The sequence below is a fragment of the Maylandia zebra genome, linkage group LG16 (assembly GCF_041146795.1).
Source record: "Maylandia zebra isolate NMK-2024a linkage group LG16, Mzebra_GT3a, whole genome shotgun sequence".
Lineage (NCBI taxonomy): Eukaryota > Metazoa > Chordata > Actinopteri > Cichliformes > Cichlidae > Maylandia > Maylandia zebra.
This window is the reverse complement of record NC_135182.1, coordinates 36,465,239-36,483,425: the sequence shown is the minus strand read 5'-3', so window position 1 is coordinate 36,483,425 and position 18,187 is coordinate 36,465,239. Positions and strand designations below refer to the sequence as shown.

The 18,187-nt window shown below is 47.9% G+C and overlaps 1 protein-coding gene across 1 annotated transcript; it reads right to left on the bottom strand.

Moving 5' to 3' along the window:
- Nucleotides 1-1,467: 1,467 nt before the first annotated feature.
- LOC106676855 (interleukin-10 receptor subunit beta) lies at nucleotides 1,468-17,577 on the bottom strand. Its single transcript, XM_014414295.4, has 7 exons — nucleotides 16,552-17,577; nucleotides 16,176-16,299; nucleotides 4,634-4,806; nucleotides 3,432-3,586; nucleotides 2,587-2,737; nucleotides 2,358-2,503; nucleotides 1,468-2,243 (listed from the first exon to the last, which is right to left on the bottom strand). The coding sequence occupies exons 1-7, from the start codon at nucleotides 16,607-16,609 to the stop codon at nucleotides 2,097-2,099; spliced, it is 954 nt and encodes a 317-aa protein (XP_014269781.2). The 5' UTR covers nucleotides 16,610-17,577; the 3' UTR covers nucleotides 1,468-2,096.
- Nucleotides 17,578-18,187: the final 610 nt, after the last annotated feature.

Here is an 18,187-nt window from a genome sequence, read left to right as displayed (position 1 = left end):
GTTTAAAAGATTAAACCAGCAGCTCCAGGGAAGGTGACACAGATGCCTGTGAGAAGAACACCACTAAACCACTTCATACTGGGAGCTGAGGGATCAGGAGCTCATACCCAGGAAAATATGATTTTAACCCCATCCTGCAACAACACAAGTAACAGTGAAGAAAAGAAAACTTTGCATTTTCATCTCATGTTCCAATTACAACTTAGATGTGACAAAATAGGTTTTAAGATCAGGTGTAGAGGTCAGTTTGTTTTATAAATGATTTAGATCATTTCATTACAGATCATGAAACTAAAATAGACTTTGTTTAAGAGAGTGAAGAAGAAACACCCAGTGCATCATGGGAATCCCTGGCAGCCTACATCTATTGCAGCATAACTAAGGGAGGATTCAGGGTCACCTGGTCCAGCCCTAACTATATGCTTTAGCAAAAAGGAAAGTTTGAAGCCTGATCTTGAAAGTAGAGATAGTGTCTGTCTCCTGGATCCAAACTGGAAGCTGGTTCCACAGAAGAGGGGCCTGAGAACTGAAGGCTCTGCCTCACGTCTCAAAATAAAGTTTTTCTGGTTCTGAGTAAAACCCTGAAACTTCCTGTTTTGCTGAAGTTCTGCATTTCTGTGTTTTCAGCGAGGATGTGGTTAAAAGTGTTTGTTTTTTTGTCAGTAGCCTGTAAAAAAACATGTATGTGACAGCTGACCTTTAGTCTGAGAGCCGGACCAAAAGAACAGCCCAGCAGAACAAAACATCATCGAGATGCACAAAATAAATAAAGGAGGGTTCAAATGATTCATAAATGCAGCTGAAGTGTGCGTCCACGCAGTGACTGATGGGAAAACAAGTTCAACTGGAGCGCCTCCTGCTGGCCTCAACGGCCCGTGTACAGGTAGCACTGGGGCCTCAGGGTGGCGCTACAGGGCTTTGAAATGAGGCCTGGCTGAGGAGTCGTCTTTGTCAGAGGCAAAATCAACTTGGTTGGCAACAGTTGCTCGAACAGATGTGTGGTAGACTTGCTTTTCAGGAGCTGCTACCGACAAACCAGCAAATAAACATCAAATATTTCCTCCCTGACATTTGTGAGCTTCCCTCAAACACACTCCGTCAGTCTTGTTGCTGCTGAACAATAAAATATTCAAAAAGTTTACCTGGTGATGTTCTCTCGCACGATCGCAGAAACACCAAACGACTGACACCACGCCGATGCAGTTCACAGGACAGAGCAAACGATCTGGAGAATCTTGTCGTTGTTATCGTTCCCCTCGCACGTGTTATTACTGCGATTTCAGCGTTTTGGCTTCACAACTAAAGCGTGCAGTTTACTTTGTGAGCACTCAAATGGAGTCCTGAAAAGCAAGTCTACCACACATCTGTTTGACCAACGCCACTTGATCTGGAACACCAGCAGCCAAGTTTGAGTCTGATTTAAAACGATGTTTCACGTGTTTCTGTAGCGAAGAACAATCAGAAGCATTTCATCCGTCACAAAGACTTTTATTAGAAATAAATCAGAGTATTTACAGTGTTCACACTTCTTCATCATAAGTTCTGCTGGACGGCCCGAATCCTGCCTGATGGAGATCCAAGGTGAACCCGCTGGAAACAGCAGAGGACGGCGAGGTCTCACAGCAGCTGGTGGCAAACCCAAGCCAACCTCATCCCCACATCAGTTATTACTACACCCAAACACACAGCCTGCAGGGCTACACCTTCACATGTAGTTATGTTGTAATCCAGTTACTGAACACGTAATTAAACTGGGCTACGAAGACAGAGCAGTAAAAGACCCAGACTGTCTCAGTACAGCCCAGCATCGGGTCACCTAGTTCCTACGAGCAGGAGCAGCAGAGGCTTCGGTTAACCTCCGACCATTAAAACCATTAAAAAACCAGTAGAAAGCAAAACATTTACATTGACATGAATAAACTATTAAAGTATAAACAGCAGCCTGTGACAGTGGGAACAGCTTCACCTGGGCCAGCTTCACCTGTTCTTGCTCGTCTTCATCACTTCACTGCTGCAGAGTTCACAGCTCTAAAACCTCACAGTCAGAGGCCGATTCTCAGAGTCTTTAAAGTGCATCCCACCCCCTCCTGCGCCTCCTAGCCCCCATCCTGTGAGGTATCAGGCTGAGTGCTGCACCCTCCTTCCTCCTCAGTCCTGTGGTCTGCTACGATGCTGACGTGGTCGCAGTGCTCAGAGGGCAGCGAGACTGGGTAGATGGAGTTGGGATCATTCAGCAGCAGAGACTGAGGGGGCGGGGCAGAAAGGTCAGTGTTAGATTAAAGAACACACTCACACACACACACACACACACACACACACACACACACACACACACACACACACACACACACACACACCTCTTTAAAGTGTGGCGGCAGCACGACTTCTGGGCACAGGAACTTGGAGATTTGTTTCCAGTAGACCACCAGAGTCACCACCAGAGCCACCACCGTGGCCATGACCACAAACGCCACCACGGCCGCCACCCACGGAGCTGCATCCACTGTAAGAAAACCACACAGCAGCAGGTGAGCCCATCAGCGACACCTTGAGCGATTGTGACGGCTGTGTGACGGCGGTGCCTACCGTCACCGGTGCGCTCACAGACGACGTCGCTGTACTCGCTCGGTCTGGGGTTCATGTTGGTGATGATTTGGACCTGGACGCAGTATTCGCTCAGCGGGTCCAGGTCACTAAGAACCACTCGGTCCTGCATCATGTCACTCATTGTTTCTACCTGTAGGAGGCAGCAGAGGAGCTCAGCTGATTTCACTGTTTTCACTCTTTGAATTTTTAAAAGTTACAGTTAGGGATGCACCGATACTGGTATCGGTGCATCCCTAGTTACAGTGTGTAAAACATCATCACTAGCTGTCAGCAGTTTCTTACCCCTCACACTTTAAGTGCGTAGCTCTAACTACGGTGGCTGCTGTAGGACAAACATGCTTCTATGAGAGATCAAACACATGAAATTTGGACTGTACATCATAACGGTTGTGGCCGTATTCCTGCTACTGTTTGGACCGCGTCCACCTCCAAGCCTGTGGAAGGCTGTCAGTGCTGTTTACCTCAGCTGTCACTGGTGGGCGAGACGCCGCCACCTTTATTTAATCTGAAAGAGGCTGTGAAGCTCTGTGACAGGAGGCCAGTGCAAGTCAGGGAAGCTCAGCCATGAGTTGTTGAGCTTATGCTTAAGTGTCCTTAGCAATGCTGTTTCTGCTGCTTTTAGCTGGTTTAATGAAACTTTATTGTGCATCTAACATTGTTGCACCCAGACGCTTTGTGAACAAACTCTCGTGTGATATGAGAACGTAATCAAACTGTTTATCAGAGGGAAAGTGTGATTTTAGGACACTGGAGCCTGATATTAGCTGGCATAATGTTAGCTTCTAATAATATTAGAAGCTAAAACTACAAACCGGCGTTCCCACCTCTTCCTTCGAGCTGCTCTTCCAGTAGGTGATGTTATAGGTGGCCGAGGTGTACGTCTCCCTCAGTTCTGACTGCTTGAACACTGGGTCTTTAATGCTGACTTCCAAAGATGTCCCAGTGACATGAAGAGTCACATCAGGTGGACCGATGAAGGCTGAGGGGGACAGATGTGGAGAGACGTTTTTATTGGACAAAATCAAAGCTGCAGCTTCTCTAACAGTCCACTCCATCTGCTACAGCTCTGTCATGCCAGTGTGCTTGGAGCTGGGGAGGTTCCCACCATGACGGCAGATGGTTTCACTGAGGACACAGACAGAAACACAGAAACCAGGATTTCACTCTGACTGGACTGAAGTCAGCGACGGCGAGAGCTCTGACGAGCGAGACGCTGAAAAGCTCGCTCACGGTTTCATTTCTGATCGTCTTCAGCTCAGCGAGGCTCTTCAGACGTCCCCTGCTGAAGCAGTCATTGCATAACTGCAGACTCCCCACACAGCTGCTGCCACAGTCTGAACCGGAGCTGAAGGGGACCATCCTGATCTCAGGAAGCTTCTCTGAGAGCCACCAAATGGTCTCATTCACCAATCTTTCATTTTACCTCCCAAAACTTGTTCTGTTAGATCAATGATGACATTACACGAGGGAAAATAACCTTAATCATCTACAAGTCAGCTGTGAGGGTTATTATCTGCTGCCTTATAATTGTCAGCTGGCTTTTTAGCTTTTATTAGCCTTTCTCCTCTTCCTTTGTAAATACCAGACGACAGAGGGGAAAGTCTTGGCCTGGAAATCCACTAACATGGAAGCTTGGAACAAAACTGAGCAGCCGATGGGAGTTAGAGCAACATTTCCCACTGTGGAGCACATGTGGCACAACTGGAAAAGCTTCAGCTCTGTCCAGTAGAAGTGGCCAACGAGAGGATACCAAAAGCTCCCAGAAGCAGAGGTCTTGCTTTGTGCCTGCAGATTTCATAGTTTCAAATGCAGATAACTGCAGGGGTTAGATCCCCTCTCCAATCACTATGGGCTGGTTTTTTAGCACAGAGCTAAAATTTCCACCCGAGTGCCAAACGGGCAAAAGTTTCAGTGGGATAAACGACACCCATCAGCTCGTCATCGGCTAATACTCGGTTTTCCTCTCTGTGTCACGCTACTGGATCAGAGACAAACGAGCTCGGCACATATGACGAGATTCACTTACTGTGTCTGTCCATGACAATGACGTTACTCTCCACCCAGCTGGAGCTCTCGGCCCCCCGATGCGCCCGCACTCTGCCCGTGTAATTCCCGTGCACGGTGATGGAGGAGGAGGTGAACTCACATTTGAGGGCTGATGTGTTTGTGCAGCCATTGTTGTATCCAGTTGCTAAGCTTCTGTAACAGAGAAACACAGCGATGGCGTCACAGGTGTGACTTCAGACAGATGTTCTCCTCTCGGGAACACGACCGCTGTTCAAGAAGATCTCACGACTTTATCCTGCAGGACGTGTGACGGCACGAAGCAAAGAAACTAACGCTCACACGAGCTGGCGGTGCTGGTTACATCAAAGCTGGAACGCCACGTTCACCGTTTGTGCATCGGGACAGAAAAGCGTGCGTTTGCTTTCTAACGAGTCAGTCGAGTGGAGGCGTTTCCCAGAACAGAGACGCTGCAGATAAGAGGACGTTTCTGTTGTGTGAACACCTGGACCGCAACAATAACAGCTTCGATTTCACCACGGTCCTCACAAACCACACCACACATATTAAAATGGCTTCAGTGGGCCGGAGAGCAGGAGAAAGGCAGGTGCTGTGTAACCAACTTTAAGGTATAAAGGTGAATTACAGCGCAATAATTACTTGGGCTCGTAATAAGACCCTGGCCAGAATCAGAAGACACCAAATTCGTATGGAGCCAAAGTATTGAGCAGCAATAATGACCTGGACACAATGTTAACTTTTGAGTAGCCACTCTTGTATTGTTACAAAGTATAACAGGTATTTGTCCAATTTGTACAGATAAAGTATAAAATAAAATAAATAGTGTGCACACTCAACAAAATAAAAGTACTCGTTGGGGCCCTTTAAGAATTTAGAGTTAAGCTGGCGATAGCCAACTTCAAAGGTCCTTGTGAATGTAACTGGAATGTATGAGTGTGTGGTGTGTATCTTCTTTGGGGTAGATCGTCCTCAAAGTGGTTGGCTCGCCATCTATCACAACCAGAATATCGTCCTGGTCCTTGGACTTTTCCGTCCTCTCCAAAAAACCTGACCGTTGCTCTGTTTCACAAAAGCCCAACACACACTGGCGTTGGAATTGCAGCAGCTCTCCGGATGAAAGGTGAGTGGTTAGCCGACGTTGCCTCTCTCCTTCATCCAGCCACTCGACTCCGGACTTCCAGCAGGTAAGTAGGCTGGCTTCCCTTCCTCTCAATCCTGAGTTTTCCTCTCTTTTGTCCGTGGATTTCTCGGTTTGAGTAGCAGATGCCTCCACTCCTCTTGCTGAGATGAGAAAAACCCGGGAGCACCATGCACCTCCACTTCACTTCCTGGCTGACAGGGTCAATGCGGCCTGGGTAGGCTCTGATTGGTTGCTGAGCTAGGTGCCCTCACGTGGGGTGAACTGAGAGGTGCATTCAATGGTCATAGGAAATACGACGCTTGTTGATGTGGACAGTTAATATAAAGAGAATAAGTATGATATTTTTCATCTGGGCTACACCCTCCCCTCCTGAACTCATGCACGTCCCTGTGCATTGTAGACAGTTAAATGATGATTATTTGACGGGTCAAGGAAGAGGGCGAAGCAGGCTCTTCACCATCACTGATGACATCGGCCCAAGCTGAAGACAGTCCTTGCAAGAATGATTTTGCTGCAGTGATCAGAGGATTGCCTAGCTCCGTATAGTCAAGCCGTCGTGGCGGACGACGGTTTCTCTCAGATCTCCTTACAGAATCATTTGTATCCATGTTTTCCCTTGTATCCACTGGGACTATCTCCTCCTCTCTCTCCTCAGAATTCGCACCTCTGGTGCCAGCCTCCTGAAATGGAAGTTGCCTTTCTTGGACGTCTGGGTCATCAACAGGTGAGTCAGTTTCAGTTAAGGTTATTTCATCCACTTGTTCGGTCGGTGTGACTCCATTGGTAGATAAGTACTCAGTATCATCTGTAGTACTGTTAGGCATATCAGGTATGTTGCCAAAATCAGATTGGCTGTCAAAAACAGGTGGGTTGTCAATATCAGGAACATTTACAGGACTCTCACTCACTGTGTGGACAGGGGAACTCAACCAAACAGGAATGAGCAAATCATCTTCTTCGTCTGAGGAGTTCTCTTCCTCTAGCGCTGGATTTGCACGGGTTCTTGGCCTGCGTGACACTGGCTTCTGTACATGCTCACTGCTTTCCTCCACAGGTAGGTAGCCACATGGTAGCAACAGATCCCGGTGTAGTGTTCTTAGGGGACCATCTTTGTTTTCAGGCTTAACTGTATATACTGGGAGGTTGCCTGCCCTTCTCACCACTACATGCACAGTGTGTTCCCACTTGTCTGAAATCTTATGTTTGCCCCGGATACGGACATTCCTGACCAATACCCGATCTCCAGCTTCCAAGTCTGATGCAGTTACATGTCTGTCAAACCTCATTTTGTTCTTGTGAGCCATCTTTGCAGCCTTGTCCATAGCTAACTTGTAGCTTTCTTTGAGACGTGACTTGAGTTTTTGCACATATTCAGAGTGAGATGAGTGTTGTTCCTCTTGCACTGGCAGGTTGAATGCAAGGTCAACTGGCAACCGAGGTTGGCGTCCGAACATCAGTTCGTACGGGGAGAAACCAGTCACTTCATTCCTGGTGCAGTTATAAGCGTGGACCAGGGGTCTTACATGGTCACGCCAACAGGACTTATCTTGATCACGGAGAGTTCCCAACATATCAAGCAAGGTACGATTAAATCGTTCCACAGGATTGCCCCTAGGATGGTATGGGGTTGTCCTCACCTTGTGGATACCAGCCACCTGACAGAGCTCCTTGATTGTGCGGGACTCGAAATCTGGACCCTGGTCACTATGCAATTTTTCTGGGATGCCATAGTGTACCATAAAGTTCTCCCACAGACACCTTGCCACTGTGCGGGCCTTTTGATTAGGTGTTGGGATAGCAACTGCAAATTTAGTGAAGTGGTCCGTGATCACCAATATATCTTTGGTTCCACTCCTGTCAGCTTCCAGGGACAAGAAGTCCATGCACAAGAGTTCAAGAGGTCGTGTCGTATTAATGTTGACCAAGGGGGCCGCTCTTTCAGGCCGTGCCTTCCTCCGCACGCACCTGCCACACGTCTTCACTTTCCTTTCCACGTCCAAAGCCATCCTTGGCCAATAAAATCTCGACCTTACAAGGTCCAGTGTACGGTCGACTCCCATGTGACCCATATGGTCATGCAGGCTGGTGAGAACTGTGTTGCGAAGCTCAGCTGGAAGTACAAGCTGGTAGGTTTTCTGGGACCTCTCTTGGCGTCGCCGGTACAAGACATTGTTGCGGAGCTCAAGACGGTTAAGCTCTCGGAGGAGCAGTGGAAGCTCAGGGAACTGTGTGCGCACGGTTGGAGGTGGTGTGTCCCCATATTCGATCTGAGAAATAACATGCTTTATACACTGATCGGCTCTTTGCTCGTCTGCCAGCTCTGCCTCAGTTAGATGGGGAATGGTTGGCAGACCTCCAAACTGTTCCTCTTGCCCATAGCTATCAGGTACAGCACTAGGAGACACAGCAAGCACCTCCACCAAGGCAACACAATCTGCATCTGCCTCTCTTTCATTGTCAGGACTGACGCTGTAGGTGAACTGCCTCTCACAGATTGCTTTCACCACAGACTGATTTACAGCATTGATGTTGTCTGGATCACAAAGGTGATCTTGAGTGAACTGTTGTATGCGTTCAATCTCTTTTTGTGATTTCAGGTCGTCCGCTAGCCCTCCGTGTGGTCTGCGTGATAATCCATCCGCATCTCCATTCTGCTTCCCTGGACGATAGAGGAGTTTGAAAGAGAATGTGGACAGTGCTGCTAGCCACCTATAGCTAGTTGCGTCAAGTTTTGCGGAAGTCAGAATGTAAGTCAGCGGATTACTATCCGTTACAACAGTGAAGTGGTTGCCGTAGAGATAGTCGCTGAACTTTTCTGTAACTGACCACTTGAGCGCCAGAAACTCCAACTTGTGCGCTGGATAGCGATTTTCGCTCCGTGACAGCCCTCTACTTGCATAGCCTATGACTCTAAGTTGTCCCTCTTGCTCCTGATACAATACAGCACCAAGCCCGGTGGTACTGGCGTCGGTGTGCAGTATATAGGGTTTCTGGGGGTCAGCGAAGGCAAGTACAGGGGCAGTGGTGAGACTTTGGATGACTGACTCGAAGGCTTCCTGGCAAGCTGGCGTCCAGCGACCTCCGAAAGGGTCTTTTGGGTCATGGTACTGATGTGCACTTTGTCTTGCGTTTACTTTTGATTTCTTGTGGCTAGGTGGGTACCCTGAAGTTAAGTTGTGGAGAGGTTTCACAATGCTGGAATACCCCTTAACGAACCTTCTATAATACCCAGCAAAACCAAGGAACGACTTTAACTCTCGCAGGGTCTGTGGGACAGGCCATGTTTTAAGGGCCGAAATCTTCTCAGGGTCAGTCCGAACTCCATTTCTGGAGACCACATGTCCCAGATAACGGACTGAAGTCTGGAAGAAGACACATTTCTCTGGTGACAGCTTTAACCCAAACTCTTTTAGACGAGTGAGCACTTTCATGAGTCTTTCTTCGTGTTCCTCAAGGGTTCGGGAGAATACTATCACGTCATCAAGAAAGACCAATGCATCCTTCAAATGCATATCCCCCATGCACCGCTCCATTAACCGCTGGAACGTGCTGGGGGCGTTCGTTACACCCTGAGGCATTCTGTTGAACTCCCAGAAGCCGAGAGGGCACACAAAGGCCGTCTTCGGTTTGTCTGCTTCTTCGACCTCGATCTGGTAGTACCCTGATTTTAGATCAAGAACAGAGAACCACTGTGAACCATTGAGGGCCGAGAATGTGTCCTCTAGCTTCGGAAGGCTGTACGCATCTTTTATAGTCTGAAGGTTTAGACGCCTATAATCGATGCACAACCGGACTTGGCCGTTCTTTTTCCGGACTACCACTATGGGTGACGCAAATGGGGACTCTGACTCTCTAATAACTCCTGCATCAAGGAGTTCCTGAATGTGCTTCCGGACAGCCTCAATGTCCCGTGGGTGGATTGGCCGGGCACGTAGTTTGAAAGGCGTGCCATCCGAAAGTTTTATATGATGTCGCACCTGGTCCGTCCGGCCAAAATCCAGGTCATGCTGTGCAAACACCTCAGGCATGCCGCTGAGCTGCTGAGTGATGCGCTGTTTCCATTCCAATGGAACTGGGGAGTCACCAAAATTGAAGGTTATGGTGGGCTCTTGGAAAGACGGAGTCTCTGGAGTTCTCTGGGATAGTTCTGACCGTTTGGTCTTGTTGTGTTCCTTTAATAGGATGGTCTGATAAGCACTAACCTCTGCAATAGTACACTTGGCAGGGATGACAATGTCGTGGTCAGACTCGTTGCTTATAACAACTGGCAACTTGTGGGGCCGCCGCTGGGGAAAGTCCACCAGACCGGCTTTAAGTAGCAGGCCACCGGGCAAGGGGGACGATGATGGGTACTCAATTACAACTGATTTTTCATCCTGAAGGCCCTCGCCAAGGGCGACTCCCTCCACCACTACAGTTGAACCAGCTGGAATGACTTGAGGCATCTTGCCAAGTAGCTTCACTACCCCCTGATGGGTGTCACTTGTCTGCTTCCGTCTCAACGCAATGATTTTGAAGACTACTTTGTAGCCATGTGAGAGGGGTTGACGATTGGCTAAGTCAGTCTCTGAGTAGATGTCGAACAGTACATCTAGGGTGTTTGTGCCTATGAGCATGAGGGATTGTGAAGTGTCAGGGACGATTAAAGCAAGTGTGTTTACATCTACTGGAACACCTATAAAGTCCTTTGGAAAAGTTATGGTCATTTCTATATAGCCAAAGTAAGGCACTAGCTGGCCATTAGCACCTTCCACTTCTAAGAGGTCATGTAGTGGCTTGATCTTTTGCTCTGAAAGGTGCTGCTGGTAAAATGACTCAGGAACAGTGGTAACTTGGGAGCCTGAGTCAAGAAGACAGTTGACTTCTTCACCTCTCACAGTCACTTGAGCTGTACTTCTGGTACCAATCAACTGTTTAGGGAGTTGGAAAGATTGGTTCTGCTCTGAATGGTTTAAGCCAGAACATGTTTGTGCTTTGACAGTCTTTGCTGGGGTACTTACTTTGTTAACCTCAGCTGTGATTTTGTCACCATTGTTTACGTCTGAGGGACGTTGTTGACTCTCCTCAGCTCCTGTTTGTCCCACAACAGGAACTGTTAGATGTTTAAAGGTGAATCTGTACAATCTCGCGCTTCCCACTGGCGTTGTTTCTCCTCCAACTGCTTCTTTTTTTCTGCTACTAGGTTGGGGTTAGCGGGGTCAACACAGCATGGAGCGATATGTCCATCTTCACCGCAGTTGAAACAATACCAGGGCTTGGGTCTGCCCCTTTGCCTCTTTGAAGTCTGTCTTTGCATACGTCCATCTACACCATGTGGCTTTGACATCTTACTCTGCGGCTTCCCTGCAGGGTCCTTGCTGTTTGCAAACTTTGTTTTTTTCTGTGACATGAATGTAGTTAGTTGACTTTGCAGACTCGCCACCTGCTTTCGCAGATCCTCAATAGCAGCAATGCTACTCCCATGTTTCTCCTCTGGTTCACAAACATGTGCACCCTGGAACTGTAACTGAGTTCTCTGCTTTGTGGTGCCAATGTGTTTTCTCATACGGTTAGTTTTTGCTTGCTGTCGATCTTCCTCAGAGCGAATCATTAACAACAGGTCTGAGAATTGGGGTGGGCTGCTCTTCTTTTGCTCAAGTTGCAGGGCGCTGAGTAGGTCGTTGTCCCAACATCCCCTGCAGAACTGTTTAAGTAGATGTTTGTCCACTTCTTCACATGCGACTCCCCCCCTCCTCGTGGCTCTGTTTAATGCTAGCTGTAGCCGGTGAAGGTAAGTGGATGACTTCTCACCTGGATCTTGAAGGGTGTTCAGGAATTGAGCGAAAAGTTCCTCACCATCTTCTACAGTGCCAAAGGCTGAATCTAGAAGCTGCAAATAAGTCACAGGTGGTGACTCAGGCCGCAAACTCTTAACTATATCAGCTGCTGGTGGGAGCAGGCTCTCATGGATCTTTCTGGATATTTGCAGGGGGGACATGCTGGGATCATTTTGGAGCAGTTCAATTTGTGTGCGCCATGTGTCATAATCAGTTTCATTGTTAGGTCTGGGAACCTTACCGGAGAAGGAACGGAGTCTCACCTGGGACTGGATGTGTGGGACAACATCTTGCCTTCGTACGATATGCTCTACCACAACCTTCTGAATGTCAGGTGGGTTCAAGTCACTTACTGAGAGGGACGCTGCTCTCCTTCCATTAGTGAGGGGAACATCATCAGTGGCACCAGTATCACTTGGTGTAACATCTGAATGTGAGGTGTGACACTGTCGCTCTTTAGAAGCGGGCGGAGATACAACAGTGGTCTCGACATACGTGGGAGAAGGTTCTTCAGTGGTAGGTCGCATGGCTTCAACATCCTCCCCAATCTGACACATCATCTCCTTCAGCACCTCGCCGTAGTCTTTGCCACTCAGCTTGGCTAGTTCCTTGAGTTCCGCCAAGTAGGTTTTTGTAACATTACTCCCAACCGTGGTAGTGTACATGCTACTGAGTGTTTTAATTTCATAGACAACGCTGGGATCAGCTTGTGCTGTGTATGTGTATGGTAAACGAGGTTCTAAACCTTCTAAGGCTGAACTGCTAGAGTATTCTACGATCAGGTTTTGGTAGAAGTTGGACAGTGAATCATCAACAAAAAGGACTCTTGTGATTTTACCATACTGTTTCAGAAAGTCAATGACCTGTTCATCTTTCTCAGATACCTGTGTTATCCCAGCGACAACAACCGCATTAGGTATTTTGACACCAGACTTTTGTATGAAATCCATGCTGGTCATTGCCTCAATATTGATGCTCAAATCAATTGGCTCCTGGCTGGCTCGCCACTTCTGTAACCAACTTTAAGGTATAAAGGTGAATTACAGCGCAATAATTACTTGGGCTCGTAATAAGACCCTGGCCAGAATCAGAAGACACCAAATTCGTATGGAGCCAAAGTATTGAGCAGCAATAATGACCTGGACACAATGTTAACTTTTGAGTAGCCACTCTTGTATTGTTACAAAGTATAACAGGTATTTGTCCAATTTGTACAGATAAAGTATAAAATAAAATAAATAGTGTGCACACTCAACAAAATAAAAGTACTCGTTGGGGCCCTTTAAGAATTTAGAGTTAAGCTGGCGATAGCCAACTTCAAAGGTCCTTGTGAATGTAACTGGAATGTATGAGTGTGTGGTGTGTATCTTCTTTGGGGTAGATCGTCCTCAAAGTGGTTGGCTCGCCATCTATCACAACCAGAATATCGTCCTGGTCCTTGGACTTTTCCGTCCTCTCCAAAAAACCTGACCGTTGCTCTGTTTCACAAAAGCCCAACACACACTGGCGTTGGAATTGCAGCAGCTCTCCGGATGAAAGGTGAGTGGTTAGCCGACGTTGCCTCTCTCCTTCATCCAGCCACTCGACTCCGGACTTCCAGCAGGTAAGTAGGCTGGCTTCCCTTCCTCTCAATCCTGAGTTTTCCTCTCTTTTGTCCGTGGATTTCTCGGTTTGAGTAGCAGATGCCTCCACTCCTCTTGCTGAGATGAGAAAAACCCGGGAGCACCATGCACCTCCACTTCACTTCCTGGCTGACAGGGTCAATGCGGCCTGGGTAGGCTCTGATTGGTTGCTGAGCTAGGTGCCCTCACGTGGGGTGAACTGAGAGGTGCATTCAATGGTCATAGGAAATACGACGCTTGTTGATGTGGACAGTTAATATAAAGAGAATAAGTATGATATTTTTCATCTGGGCTACACCTGTTCTTCCTGTAAGTGATCTGATTGCAGCTTTTCAGAAATGTGGAACAGCAGGACTGATGGTGCAGATATCACAGATTCATATGCAAAGCAGGACTAAACCGGTCTGCAGTCACTGCGCTGTCCTCACCGTTTCAGAGCACGTGCATACTGTTTTTAAATAATCATTAAGGATCATCTGAAAACGCACAAAGGGAGCACATCGAGTGCTGACACTGACACCGCTTTAGAATCGTTTTTCAGAAAAGTTGGACGAGCTGCAACAAAAGGCTGGAGAAGAGTGTAAACCTCGACGTCTGCCAACTAAAGAGGAGGCCGGGTGTTTCCAGAGCGCACACAGCTGGATGGACACATCTGCATGGGCTCAGGATCATCACTGCGTCCACGCAAAGAAGACCCGGGAACGCCGCCGGCTTGCCTGAGCCGGGCACAGATGGAAGGCTGTGCCCTGACCAATCAGATGCTGAGATTATGTTTGGACATGACGGCGGTTGTGTCGGTTCCACAAACGCACCGCAGTTTAATCTGTTCATCTGAACACGACTCCGCCTCCTGACTTCTGCCTGAACGCACGTCTTCATCAGATCGACCTCATAAAGCCGCGTCAGTTTGCAGATAATGAGCTTTTTGCAGGAGCCCATCGGACACAGACATGGTGGGAAGAGCTGAATAGGGTGGCGTTTCATAATCTGACGGTAATGGGCTTGTGGGGGTCAGGTTTGCTCGCACGCGTGAGTACATCAAGGTAGGCGGGTCTTCTCAGGGGCGGTCTGTGGCCACATCGGATTTCATTAGTTCACATTCTGCATGGATTATCTTACTGACAGTTTATCCAACTTCCTCTATGTGGCCTGAACAGAGTACATCCTGCGCTCACAGGCTTTATTGCAGTCACTGTTCCTTCAGTCCATGCAGACCCTGGGAAAAGGCTCGCGCCTTACTTGGGACAAATCCCAGCAGGACCTGAAGCTCTGCAGCATCGCTGAACCGAAGGGTTTCATAGGAGAAAGCATCAGTGGATGTTTTATTGCTGCAGCCTTTCATTTTTTATTTTGGCAGGAGTGAGCAAACGTGCACTCATTCTGTATGATGTCAGTAGTTTATAAAGATCTAGGAATATTTTAACTTTCCACGTATTCCCAAGCCAGTGTCCTGCAGGTAAAACTTCTTCATAATACTTTATGAACTGTCCAGAATGGAGCCTCTGGTGGGCCGGTGCTGGTCCCCAGGCCTCATGTTTGGCATCCCTGATTCAGAGAGCAACTAAAAATATGACAAAGCGAAGTGTGACCTGCTCCCAAACACTGAGGTGATCGGACTCTTCGGAGGAAGAATAACGTCCATTTCTGAGCCCAGCTGCTCTGGAATCTTTGATTTTCCACTGACAGCGACGAGTAAGACCCAAAGATTAAGTTTCCTTTTCTAGCTCGCAGTGTGATTAGGGGTGGGTTTTTATAATCGATTCATCGATTAAAATCGATTCTGGCTTGGATAACGTAAAATCGATTCATTAAAATCCTGAATCGATTTTTTTATATAAATTTATTTTGCCCGAAATGCCAGAATCTCAGGTGAAATCTCACAAAATTTCAAGAACCACCAAACAGCTAAGACAGTAAATGAGAGCAGGAACACGGATTCTGCACAAAGACTTAAACACACAGCGCGAACCCACGGATCAGAATCAGTGAGATGTGACTTTCTCACGGTCGGGGCTGAAAGCCGACAGCTCGCTGATTCTGATTCGGCGGGTCCGTGTGTTCACGCCCTTTATGCGCTGATTCTAAAGCTGTTAGTTTGATGTCTCTCCAAACAATATTGACCGAACCAGCAGCAAAAGAAGATCCAAACTATGCTTCACATAAACATCGTCATGAATTCACTCTGACTTTTACTGTTTTGCTTCGACCACGATGCACAGCTCTCTCTCTCTCTCCCTCTCTCTCTCAGTATACTTCAAGAACAGTTTCCCGTCTAAAAATCTGTTTTCTTCATTATTCGCTTACTTGTTACGCACAAGACTACCGTTGTTTACAGCGCTGTCGGCCGACTTTCTTTTTTTTTCGTTTTATATACTTCCGAAAAGAAAACCTAATTTCTGCCGTTCAATACTGAACAAATTAAAACTTTTTGAAATTATGCAAAATGCAAAATGCTGTGTCTCTAATAAAACCGCTGTAACTTCAGATTACAATCATGTGTTGATTAATGGTTTTCTTTCGTTTTTGATGTACTGCAGAATATTTTTATAAAATCCAGGCCAGGAAAATCACCTTCATGTTTTTCTGTGTTTTATCCTCAGCTACTTTGACACAAAGGCCTCTGCTGTGATGCTCACACCTTTGATAAAGTCTTGCGTGTGTCAGCTTCCTTTTTATAGATACAAAAATATGTAAATGTACTGATCTGAATTATAATATTTCTGACTGTCAAAATTTCCCATATTCAAATTGAATAGAATCGAATTAAATCGAATCGTGGATCGAATCGATTCGGGACCTTGTGAATCGGAATTGAATCGATTCTAGAAATCAGTGACGATACCCAGCCCTAAGTGTGATGATCGCACTCGCCCTCCTGAAGGTAAACATTCAAACTGAAAGTGACTCAGTTCTCTGACACTAAACTGCGATCACCTGAAGATGTCACACCCGCCGGTGACTCACCTGTACTCGGCCGTGTAGGTCAGAACATCGGTCGTCCCTTCAGGTGGATCCCACCTGAGCACCAGGTCCATGTTGTAGGACGTCAGTCGGACGTGGGTGGGTGCGCTGAGCCCTCCTGAGCCGGCTGAGCACAAACACAAAGACATGAGCGCTGTTCGCTGACACTAAAACACACTGCTGTCTCTTGTGCTGGGGTCAAAGTTCACCTGTCTGACTGAGTAAACAGCAGACTGTGCTCTGGGTTTCAGCTCACAGCTTTAGTTTAAACACTCGTCACTAGCTGAGCTTTCTTTTTGAGCTCCAGACGCTCTGCGCTGCCTTTCCCTCCGTCAGACCGCCTCCTCCTCACCTGCCCTCAAAGTAAAGGTGTGCTTACCTGCGGAGCCGCACAGTGCGTAAAGCGCCAGGATGAAGGCGCACACAGAGGCTGCCATGTCCCCGGCAGGTTCGCCGCTGTCAGTGTGCTGTGATCCGGCTCCGAGTGTGTTTCCTGGTAGCTTTCACGGCAGCAAGAGGCGGGGAAGTACGCGGAAGCGAAACTGGCGTGTGCGCAGAAACGAGTCCGGCTTCAAGGAATCAGAGCGCGCTGGAAAAAGTGTGGGTTCACCCAGAGCACGCGCACACAGGGTGTCACGTGCCTTTATTTATACGTGGGTTTATTTATGTGACAGCGCGCATGTCTGCTGCTTAGTCACAGGCAGACGAACCAACAGCACCGAGTTATTCCGAAACGGAACCGTAACACTTCTCAACGTTTTCACCGACACTTACTTTTTACAGTGTGCAGTCACGTGGGCAGGTGGCAGCTTTAGGGGGCAGGGGGGTTCGGACTCGCGGTGTGTTCAAGCTGAGGCTCGGGTCAGTCTGTGGTTGAAGTCATTATGACAGTGGGCCTCATAAGGAAGGAAGGCAGGAGTGTGTGTGTGATGCTGTGAGGACCTGTTCACACACTCGTGGTGACGGAAACACACTGAAGCACAAAACATGCAGTTCCTCTGACGTCCAGTAGGGGAAGCAGCGAGCCCGTCCCCGTAGACTCCCATGTTAAAGCTTCCCAGCAGATAAGCATGTTTGCAGCACTGTTTGGTCCCTGTATTTAACTGATAACACAGCGAGCGATGACGAGTGATGGCTAAGGCCTGCTTAGAGACGTAGAAGCTACACGGGTGCATGAGGCTCACCCACAGTGCTTTGCAGCTCTGGCTGCATGTCTCTACAACGCTGCATGAGCGGGATGGTGTTTGACTCTTCAAGAAACAAGGCCTCCAATTCAGGAGGAACAAAGCAGTCTCCACTCGACACTGGACTCCATGACTCGTGTGTGTGTTCCTGTGTGCTTTCACTGCTCTCTCAGTGTGTTTGGGATCATCGGCGTGCTGAAAAATGAAGCTGCTGCCAGTCAGATGTTTCCAGATGTTCCTGCGTGGTGGATCAGACTCTGTAATTCATCAGTTTAAGATCTCCAACAGCACTGACTGACCTGAAACCATGACACAGCCTCCACCGTGCTTCACAGATGGCTGCAGACGCTCACTGCTGGACCTCCTCGTTCACACTGACCAGGATGTGGATCCATCTCTCCATCACACCTGTTCCTCTGACCTTCAGTCCAGTTCTGGTGTCATTTTCAGCCTCAGTCTGTCCTCCTGTTTCCCTTCATTAAGAATGTCTTCATGACAGCATTTCTGAGGAGGTTTCAGTGAACTGTGGACCGTCGCTCAGGTGCTGTGTCAGGTCTGTGATGGATTTGACCAGTAAGTGTTTAAAGTTACTGGTTTTAGAGCATGTGCAGCGCCATCTTGTGCCAGTGCATTGTGTGACGTCACCCTCTGCCTAGTTTGGATGTTGAACTGGACAGAGAGTCAGAGAGAGGCGGCCTCATGGAGGAAGCTCATGTTGAGCCTGACGAAGAGTTTTGGGAGAGTGGCGCTGAGAGCGATGATGCAGATGTAGAAGTAACTGTCTCTCAGGATCAAAACAGCATCGCGTCTGTTCAAGAGCTGGGGAAGCTG